Here is an 11,517-nt window from a genome sequence, read left to right as displayed (position 1 = left end):
AATGCAGTTATGTATGTACATATGTATTATGTGCAAAATTTAAGTGTATACTAAGTATGTGTGTTAGATAAATAAAGTGTATGTGTATATAAATATAAAGTGTAGTGTGTTCACAGTTATTATCAGCTGTTCATAAGATGGATTGCCTGAGGGAAGAAACTGGTCCTGTGTCTGGTCGTTCTAGTGCTCAGTGCTCTGTAGCGTTGACCAGATGGCAACAGTTCAAAGAGGGAGTGTGCTGGATGTGAGGGGTCCAGAGTGATTTTGACAGCCCTTTTTCTCACTCTGGATAAGTACAGTTCTTGAATAGAAGGGAGGGTTGTACCGATGATTCCCTCAGCAGTCCTGACTACCCTCTGTAGTCTTCTGAGGTCAGATTTAGAAGCTGAGCTGGACCAGACAGTTACTGAAGTGCAGAGGATGGATTCAATGATGGTGGAGTAGAACTGTTTCAGCAGCTCCTGTGGCAGGTTAAACTTCCTCAGCTGGCGGAGTACAACCTTTGCTGGGCCTTTTTCACAAAGGAGTCAATGTGAATGTCCCACTTCAGGTCCTGAGAGATAGTGGTTCCCAGGAACCTGAATGACTCCACTGCAGTCACAGTGCTGTTCATGATGGTGAGTGGGGGGAGTGCAGGGGGGTTTCTCCTGAAGTCCACGATCATCTCCACTGTTTTGAGGGTGTTAAGCTCCAGGTTGTTGAGAGTGCACCAGACAGCCAGCTCTTTAACCTCCTGTCTGTAAGCAGACTCGTCACCGTCCTGAATGAGGCCGATGAGTGTGGTGTCGTCTGCAAACTATAAATGTAACCATGGTTCCCTGAGAGGGAACGAGACACTGCGTCCTCTGAGGGGACACTATGGGGAACACCTCATCGTGACCCGTGTCTAAAGCATACTTAGAAAAACGCCAACGTGTTGGCCGGCCACAGCCTCTGACGTCACTACCAGAGTGACTATAAATATGCCCCCCAGGACACGTCACTTATCTTCTTCGTGAAGCTTGCGTCTGAAGCATGGAAGGGAGCTACAGGATGCAGTGTCTCGTTCCCTCTCAGGGAACCATGGTTACATTCATAACCTGAGACGTTCCCTTTCAAGGGAACTTCGAACTGCGTCCTCTGAGGGGACACTATGGGGAACAGTATACCCACACCACCATGCTGAGGGGAGTGCAGGCCAGAATCATGGCAAACATCAAGAACCAACTCTACCATTTCACCGGGAGTCACCCCTGGGACGGTTCGACGGCTGTCCATGACATTAATCCCTTATGGCCAAAGGCCTAAGCTACATACCCAACCTACCTTTGGAACTGGATGAGTCAGAGGAAGCCAGAGGGGATAGTGCGATGCTCTCTCGAGCCGCAAAACTGACCCACCCAAGTCTGGCCAACCTCTCCAACTCAATCAATCAATCAATCACCTTTATTTATATAGTGCTTTTAACAAAATACATTGCGTCAAAGCACTGAACAACATTCATTTGGAAAACAGTGTCTCAATAATGCAAAATGATACTTAAGGCAGTTCATCATTGAATTCAGTGATGTCATCTCTGTTCAGTTAAATAGTGTCTGTGCATTTATTTGCAACCAAGTCAATGATATCGCTGTAGATGAAGTGACCCCAACTAAGCAAGCCAGAGGGGACAGCGGCAAGGAACCGAAACTCCATCGGTGACAGAATGGAGAAAAAAAACTTTGGGAGAAACCAGGCTCAGTTGGGGGGCCAGTTCTCCTCTGACCAGACGAAACCAGTAGTTCAATTCCAGGCTGCAGCAAAGTCAGATTGTGCAGAAGAATCATCTGTTTCCTGTGGTCTTGTCCTGGTGGTCCTCTGAGACAAGGTCTTTACAGGGGATCTGTATCTGGGGCTCTAGTTGTCCTGGTCTCTGCTGTCTTTCTGGGCAGTAGAGGTCCTTTCTAGGTGCTGATCCACCATCTGGTCTGGATACGTACTGGATCCGGGCGACTGCAGTGACCCTCTGATCTGGATACAGACTGGATCTGGTGGCCACGGTGACCTCGGAACAAGAGAGAAACAGACAAATATTAGCGTAGATGCCATTCTTCTAATGATGTAGCAAGTACATAGCGTGTTATGTGAAGTGTTTCCGGTTCCGGTTTACCTAATTAATGCAGCCTAAAAATCCTTTAACGGATTTGGATATTAAAAGCATATTAGTATGTTATGTGTATGCCAGGTTAAAGAGATGGGTCTTTAATCTAGATTTAAACTGCAAGAGTGTGTCTGCCTCCCGAACAATGTTAGGTAGGTTATTCCAGAGTTTAGGCGCCAAATAGGAAAAGGATCTGCCGCCCGCAGTTGATTTTGATATTCTAGGTATTATCAAATTGCTTGAGTTTTGAGAACGTAGCAGACTTAGAGGAGTATAATGTAAAAGGAGCTCATTCATATACTGAGGTGCTAAACCATTCAGGGCTTTATAAGTAATAAGCAATATTTTAAAATCTATACGATGTTTGATAGGGAGCCAGTGCAGTGTAGACAGGACCGGGCTAATATGGTCATACTTCCTGGTTCTAATAAGAACTCGTACTGCTGCATTTTGGACTAGCTGTAGTTTGTTTACTAAGCGTGCAGAACAACCACCCAATAAAGCATTACAATAGTCTAACCTTGAAGTCATAAATGCATGGATTAACATTTCTGCATTTGACATTGAGAGCATAGGCCGTGATTTAGATATATTTTTGAGATGGAAAAATGCAGTTTTACAAATGCTAGAAACGTGACTTTCTAAGGAAAGATTGCGATCAAGTAGCACACCTAGGTTCCTAACTGATGACGAAGAATTGAAAGAGCAACCATCAAGTCTAAGACAGTGTTCTAGGTTATTACAAGCAGAGTTTTTAGGCCCTATAATTAACACCTCTGTTTTTTTCTGAATTTAGCAGTAAGAAATTACTCGTCATCCAATTTTTTATATCGACTATGCATTCCATTTTTTCTTCAAATTGGTGTGTTTCACCGGGCTGCGAGGAAATATAGAGCTGAGTATCATCAGCATAACAGTGAAAACTAACACCATGTTACCAGATGATATCTCCCAAGGGTAACATATAAAGCGTGAAGCGTAGCGGCCCTAGTACTGAGCCTTGAGGTACTCCTTACTGCACTTGTGATCCAACTCTGCTTCAACACCTTGGTGCGAAGGCACCATTTCCCGAGCCTCAGCCCCTGCCTCAGCAGGATGTCTGCTCTCACAGTGCGTCTCAAAACAGTATGTAGTACTGGAGCGCTCTGATGAAAAAAATGAGAATTCAGTCTCCCATGAGAGGAGGACTCCGAGCTCCGAACAGCATGCTCATAGGTGACCCTTTTTAGAAAAGGGGAGCGCTGCTAAACTACCACGAGAATTGCCCACACAGCCCCTCATATTGAGGGAAGCGATGCTTGAGGTGTATAACAAATACACACTGGTTGAATGAAGCCCAAGGAACCCAGGGCTAATCATCTTAAGAAAGGGAACGAAGCAGAGCGCGTAACCCCTACCGTACAGGATTTCAGAAAGTGAGCAGAATCTTGCGTGCACACTTACCACTTTACTTGGATTTCAGAAAGTGTGCAGAGTCTTGCGTGCACACTTACCACTTACGTGGATTTCAGACAATGCGCAAAGTGTTCACGTGCACACTGACCACCATGTGTTTTTGAGAAAGTACACAGGCTTAGCGTGTGTACTGAAAGGTTACCTGACAACCACAGTATGTGGGAGCTCACCTTCAGAGAGGCCTGGTGAAGCCTGCTACCTGATAACCACAATATGTGGGATTTCACCTACAGAGAGGCCTACTACCTGTTACCAGACAACCACCTTAAATGGAAACTGCAAGTAATTTGGAACTCAACTCCAGGGAGGCCTGGTGAGGCCTACTACCTGACAACCACAGTATGCTGGAGCTCACCTTCAGAGAGGCCTGGTGAAGCCTACTACCTGATAACCACAATATGTGGGAGTTCACCTACAGAGAGGCCTAGAGAGGCCCTACTACCTGTCACCAGATAACCACCTTAAGTGGAAACTGAAAGTAATCTGGAACTCAACTCCATGGAGGCCTGGTGAGACCTACTACCTGACAATCACAAACCATGGGAGCTCGCTTTTTAGTGGAAACGCACAGTATGTGGGAGCTAAACCTCCAGGGAGGCCTGGTGAGGCCTACTACCTGACAACCACAGTATGTGGGAGCTCGCCTTCAGAGAGGCCTGGTGAAGCCTACTACCTGATAACCACAATATGTGGGAGTTCACCTACAGAGAGGCCTAGAGAGGCCTACTACCTGTTACCAGATAACCACCTTAAGTGGAAACTGAAAGTAATTTGGAACTCAACTCCAGGGAGGCCTGGTGAAGCCTACTAGCTGACAACCACAGTACGTCCAAACAGCCCCTCATGTTGAGGGAAGCGATGCTTGAGGTGTATAACAAATACACACTGACTGAATGAAGCCCAAGGAACCCAGGACTAATCATCTTAAGAAAGGGAACGAAGTGGAGCGCGTAACCCTTACCGTACAGGATTTCAGAAAGTGCACAAAATCTTGCGTGCACACTTACCACTTACGTGGATTTCAGAAAGTGTGCAGAGTGTTCACGTGCACACTGACCACTATGTGGTTTTTAGAAAGTACACAGGCTTAGCGTGTGTACAGAAAGGTTCCTAAGCATCGCAGAGGCGCTTGATCGTAGGGAGAGGCAAGCTCCAACCCTCAAGCGAGGGGAGCATCACCTGAGGCAGTACATACAGAAAGACTTAACTACCACCTCCACCTTTCCATTGGACGTCACTAAGTGGCCAGGAGACCCCTCAGGTGACCTGGCCGGACCTGAGCCGCGGGAACCAGATGGCCATCTCTCTTTCCTCGAAAAGAGAGACAAACGAGAGCGGAGCTTTTTCACAGAAAAATGCTCGCAGTGCACGCAGATTGCCCCCTCAAGGACATCTCGTGTGTGCTCTTCACCCAAACAAGAGACGCAAAGACTGTGTGTGTCATCAGGTGTCAAATAACGCTGACATGGATGCACACACTGTTTAAACGCCTTGCTAGTGGATGCCATGATAACAATAATAGATCGCTCTTACTGTTTTGGGCGTTTCTCAGATGCACGCTTCAAACAAAACTGTCAATGATGATGAAGAAGATGAGTGACGGGTCCTACCGGTGCGTATTTATAGTCGCGCTGGTTGTGACGTCAGAGGCTGTCGCCGGCCAACACGTTGGTGTTTTTCTAAGTATGCTTCAGACACGGGTCACGACGAGGTGGCCAGGACGCAGTTCGAAGTTCCCCTGACAGGGAACATTATTTTCCATATAATGCACATTATTGTATCTCTCTTCTGAAACGCGTAGATTTTACAAGGCTCATTGGCCTGAAAAAGCAACATGTGCTCTGATTGGCCAGATATCCAGTACATTATGATTGGCCAAATGTCTCAAGCATGTGACGGAAATGTTACACCCCTCAACATATGCCATCTCCCAGACCAGCAGCACGAGACTCAGTCCAGCTGCTCTGCTTGTGCACATCCCATCATCGGTTCTCTTTTAGCAGTTCAGTCAATGCACTGTTTGGATTAACTGTATAACACGGGATACTGGTTTATTTCACGTTAGAGAGAGCATAAGACACGTTTATAAACCAAATAATTAAAGTAATTTGTAGATTAGTGCATACTGGAGACATGAACCATTTCAAACGATTCAGTTCGATTTGGTGAACTGGTTAGACCAGTTCACTAAGAAGATCTGATTAAATAGAATGATTTATTCATGATCCCATTACAAATGAGGCATTTGTTGCATCCAGTGGGGATATAATTACTGATTATAATGACTTATGCTGTCTTTTTATGTGTTGCATATTGTGCTGCGTAAACATGAAACCATGTGCATTTGTAATCTGAGAAACAACAAACAAGCCTACTCTACACTGCTCAAAACTAGCGTTTGAATCATCATTGGCAAATTATTTAAATATAAATAATGTACTTACAAGCTGTGATTCAGAAGAGCCAGACTTGCAAAGTTTGAACTGCCCCACTTTATAGAAACAACCGGTGTGCTGCAGATGCATCGCAGGCTACTGGTTCAGGAAACAGTCATCATCCTCCATAAAATGCGCTGCACACATCTGAATATTTGGGTTGGGCTGTTCTAGAACAGTGGTGAAATACAACTTAACCACTGATTTCTAGTTGTGTCCTCTTTTGGAAGACCAAACAGAGATGTTTTGGTTTCACGACGAAACACACAGCGACGACATGGCAGCAGTGGCAACAGACAAAATGTTTGAACGAGCCATTTTAGAGAGCTGTGGTTGACTGTTAACTTTTAAAGAATATCTCTTTGTATTTGAGGCTTTAGTCTTTGCAACTCTACAGATCTTCTTTATGCTTGTAACACTCAAAAGAGAAAGGACAAATTGAAATCATATCATATGACCCCTTTAAATGAAGATAAATGAACAGGATGATGATGCTTGATATATAATATCTCATTAATGACTTTATTATTAAGAGCTAAACTTATATGCAAATATTGTAATTCAGCGTTGTAATGTTTTGGTCACACTTTATTTTAAGGGTAAATTCTCACTATTAACTAGACGTTTTATTAGCAAACAACTGGCATCCTCATTGACACATATATCTGCAGTACATTAACCCAATGAATAAAAAAAAAACAGCAGCATTCATATAAAAAGCACACAGGTTTTTATTGCATATCAATTTCATGTATAAATTCTTCATAGCATTGGAAAGATTACATTTGGTATACACATCTATTCTACAGAATTAACATCAGAATCATGTATTTTCCATGACATTGCTCTAAAGTACATATTCAGTAATCACAAGCATCAAAAAGAACTTCAGAATTTTCAGTAATAGTCTACAATCCTTACATTTTGTCATTATTTCTCTCCCACAAGCATATTGTTCAGTTCAATAACCATCTGCCCATAGTATTTAAGGCAGTGACAGGACTTAAAGTCAAACCTACTAACCTAACCACATGTACAATAAGTGCATCTACAATTTTTTTTTTTTTTCTTTTTAATTTAAGATACACATTTCACAAATGGACACCATTATGACCTCTAAAACACAAGTCATGCACAATATTTTTTATAAACATAACAGAAGCAATATACAACTTATATCCAAATGAAACAAGCACCATCTATTTTCAAACCCAAGTTCAAAATTATTTCAATGTCATTTTAATTTTTTGGAAATACTATACACTTTTTTTTAGAGAAACCACATTATCAATGGTTTTTGAAATGATACGTTTGTTTGCAATGTAACATTGGGCCAAAGACATCATGATTTGTTCATTTTTTGACCATTTGTCCAAGATGATTTTAACAGTGTGGGTCAATTTCTTCACCTACAGCGCTTGTTAAGTACAGTAGTATGTGACATGACTTCTCCATACTCTTAATTCCATTACATCCCCAGCAATCCTAATGGGCTTTTTTACTCACTTGTTTGAGTAAATGATATAGTAAGGAAAGACAGTATGAAATAGGTAAGATTACACAGTGCGCCACCTGGTAGTGTATTGAAATAAGACACTGCTGCATGTTTTTACACAGAGATATCAAGCAGATTGATTCCCCGTGAAAGGCCAGTCAAGTCCATCTTTTTTGGTTTGTGTTCGCGGCGAAAACGGAATAATCCAAGTTCAAAACCAGCAAGTTCTTCTAGATGTTCTTGGTTTTGTATTTAAAAGCATCTGATAAAAATGCCTGTTTGATCCAAGAGTTAAAGTGCTTGTTAAAACCAGCCTTGCTTAGAAAAATTCATTCAAATCAGAACTAAGAAAGAGCTCAGATGTAAAGTATGAACTAGGCAGACGGGTGCGTTTGATTTAAGTGCAGATTCCAGAGAGTCTTTAAACATCCAAAAAGAAGCGAGGAGAGTATGAATTCCTGACTAAAAAGACATTCAATCCAGAGAAGGTAACTTTCTGAGGAAGTCTGACTCATAACCTACATATTAAATCTACTCTACACATTCATGATATGCATTCAGCTCTTTACGATTCATTCGCTGGCTTCACAGTTAAGTAGTTGGATGAGGACTCGCATGTGTTTTCATGGATTTGGGCATCTCTCAGAAACCTCAACGCTCTTGTGAACGTTAAATGATATTTAATGTTTGAATTATATAGAATTTGATATGATATTTAGGACTAGCAAATGGGATCTTGAAAACATGCGATATACCGTTGATCCATTTTCTTCATGTTTGACTCTGAGCTATAAAATGTGTAAAAATATCAACATGTAATGCCCCTCTATTAAGTTTCCTGATATTTTAGTCAAAAATATATATTTTTTTTCTTAAATCAAACAGTGCCAACTTTTCTAAATGGTTGAACAGATGCATCTTAAACCAGACTTCATGATTATGTGCTCATAACAGAAACACTCTGTAATTCAGATTTTGGCAACTTGCATCTCTACTATATGGAAGGCAATTTCTGCCAATGAATAAAAAATAAAAAAGGTAACTGCGACTTTCTATCTGACAATTCTGACTTTTTTTTCTCATAATTGCATGATATAAACTCACAACTGTGAGTTAAAAAGCCATAATTGTGAGTTATAAACTTGCAATTCTGAGAAATAAAGTCAGAATTATGAGAAAAAAGTCAGAACTGCGAGTTATAAGCTTGCAATTTTGAATTTATAACTTGTAATTGCAAGTTTATATCTCATAATTCTGTGGAAAAAAAAGTCTTAATTGTGAGATAAAAAGTCACAATAACCATTTTATTTTTATTCAGTGGCGGAAACGGGCTTCCATAAAATGAAGAGCTTGAACAGTTCTCAATTTCCATGATATTACAGTAATTTCATCCCTTCAAATAAGTGGGTAAATTATTTTTTTCTTCATTATTCTTCATTAATCAAAAAAAAATAATAATAAAAAAAAAAAAACGTAATAAATAAAAGACAAACACTCATCAATGTAAATAGCAACAACAGAGAGGGAAAAAGTAGAGGCGACCACTTGGTAAAGAAATGATTGTCAAATAAAAGAGGGTTTTGGCACACAACACTCACTGCTACCAACAGTTAACTCAGTCTGTCCATCATACAACAATATTGTACAAATTTGGTCCTTCACAAAATAATTATATCAACATTTAAGCACAGATGTGCTAAAAAAAGAAACAATACTGTTTACTGAAGAACAAATCACATAGAAAAAAATAAAATCAAATATTACTGAATGCAAGAAAAAGAAAATATTTCCAATTGCCCCACTGGATAATAATTTAACTTAAACAAACTTTCAGTTGGGACTAAAGGTTGTGTACAGCTAAAAACACTTACTATAACAACTATAATTACAATGACCATGATGCTATACACATAAGCAACCATGCTGAGTGATTTATCGTATGAAGATCCGGCTGGGGACGAGACAAAATCACGTAGCCCAACACATGTCTCAGAGGTTTCCCAGTGACTTCCAGCATTTACTTTTTGAGACCGTGACTTACAAACTGTATTCAGCCTTGGGGGAAGTTAGCATGCTAGTTGTGGGGTAGACTTAAATGCTTCTTATGCCTTTGAAAATCAATGTTGATGTCTACTATAATGATCTACTGTAAGACTTCGGCTACGAGTTAATAGAAAGGAAACCTTGGTACAGTGCTGTGGAAAATCAACATGAGAATGGAATGCTGAGTAAAAACGGCTCAAATCTCCAGTTGAAGAAACATTCAACTACTGTCCACTCAAGCCTTTTTGGGCTTCTCAAAGAAGACCCTTGACTAGAGAGCAGTCTCTATGAAATGCATATCATTGGAAATGAGGTGGAGAGGTGATTTCAGAGTCATTCGAATGCATGGCTCCCTCTTGAATCAGCTGATGAGGAGAGAACATCACCATAGTGGCTAGTTGCAGACAGGAAAGATGCTGTATGGTTGGGATTCGGTGAGTTCACTCGTGTTTTAATGATGTGTAATAAAACTCTCCCGTTTGTGTCCGTTTTCCTCCTCACGCGCTTAGTGGTGGTTCATCTACTGTGGCATTGCTGGTCTTCACAAGCTCTTTTTGATGCATCTTCGTGTTGGTCTCTTGCCCTCTCCTCCTTTCTCCCTCCATCTCTCTTTTGTCTTGTTGGTGTACTCAGATGTTGTTGAGGGGGTGAAAGGAGCTCGTCTCCGACGGCCCTCCTCCCATGTTGAGCCAGGCATCCAAGGAGTTCTGGGAGGATGAATGCAGATTGGTGTTCTCAGACAGAGAGAGCATCATTGCATAAGCCTGGATGGAGAAAAGGAAGACATTTCAGAAGCTGTACTCATAAACAGACAATTTATCAGTCATTATTTATTAGTTCCAAATACACGTGCATTTTATTTTGAGCTGCTTATTCAGTGCTCAACAGAAAACCAAATAACAGCACTTGGATTCACAGACAATGTCAAATAAACTAGAAATTATTTAATAAGAAATGGATGTGAATTCTAATTCATATATTAGATATACACATATAAGACATGTAACAAGTTCACATGAAATGTTGAGACCAGAAGACAGTTTAAAGTTATAAATATGACGAAATGATACAGAAAGATTAGTACGGAAGTTCTAAGCGGCCATGCATTATATTTTTTGTTTTCTCGTTATAACGACTTAATTTTCTCGTTATTTCGACATAACGAAAGTTTGTTTTCTCGTTATAACGACATGACAGTTTTACTGTTGCTATAGCAACAAACTCAACTTTGACAGGCATCTGATGGACAATCACGCAGGCGCTCTTACTGTAGCCTTTCAGCAAATTTTGCTTCATCTTGGTAATAACGTCTACAATACTGTACATAAATAAAAGCTGATCAATCACTGTTGATTTTTCCAGAGACAGTACAACGAACGTTTTGTTTTTGTAATTAACATTAAATGGCAACACCGCGCCATTAATAGAGCTGCTTGGATTAAACTCACTTTTCATTTTCCCTTTATTTGAAATAAAATTATATATAATTTGTAATTTGTAGTAGTCATTATATGATGTGGCACATTTCAGCTGTTTGAAAAGAGCGTTCATGTGTACGTGTAGTGTAGCCTATGTGTGGTGTGTGTGTGTGTGTAGAAAAAAAATCTGATTACAACATTATAGAACAAAACTGAATTAAATTAGCCTATGGATTTTACATATACATCACATTTCTCATCAATATGGTCAACAATAAAGATTAGTAATAAGGAAAAGAAGCACATCAGCCTATATCGTTAAATCCCGTCCTACTGTAGATAATCAGAACATCTCCGCTCATTAACTACCTAATCATGTGCCTAAAAGAAGCACAAATGAAGATATAGGTGCAAACAGAATACAGTGACGTCAACCTTGGTTTTGATAAACAGTTATTTTATGACACAGAATGCGTTGGTGAAACTCATGCATCTAGCAAGAACTTAATACACTAAATATTCATATTGATTCAAGCATTTAACATTTATGAA

At 40.4% G+C, this 11,517-nt stretch overlaps 1 protein-coding gene across 6 annotated transcripts in view; it reads right to left on the bottom strand.

The window, feature by feature from the left end:
* Nucleotides 1-6,722: 6,722 nt before the first annotated feature.
* The window catches only part of LOC128018185 (histone-lysine N-methyltransferase PRDM16), a 195,860-nt gene continuing 191,065 nt past the window's right edge, over nt 6,723-11,517 (bottom strand). For all 6 annotated transcript variants that reach the window (XM_052603537.1, XM_052603540.1, XM_052603538.1 and 3 more), the window contains one exon: nt 6,723-10,311. In XM_052603537.1, coding sequence (XP_052459497.1) covers nt 10,177-10,311 — 135 coding nt within the window. In that variant the 3' untranslated portion in view covers nt 6,723-10,176. The remainder of the gene's footprint in view (nt 10,312-11,517) is intronic.

The sequence above is a fragment of the Carassius gibelio genome, chromosome A8 (genome assembly GCF_023724105.1).
Source record: "Carassius gibelio isolate Cgi1373 ecotype wild population from Czech Republic chromosome A8, carGib1.2-hapl.c, whole genome shotgun sequence".
Taxonomy (NCBI): Eukaryota; Metazoa; Chordata; class Actinopteri; order Cypriniformes; family Cyprinidae; genus Carassius; species Carassius gibelio.
Note: the sequence above shows the minus strand (reverse complement) of the source record. Positions and strands in the feature narration are given on the sequence as shown.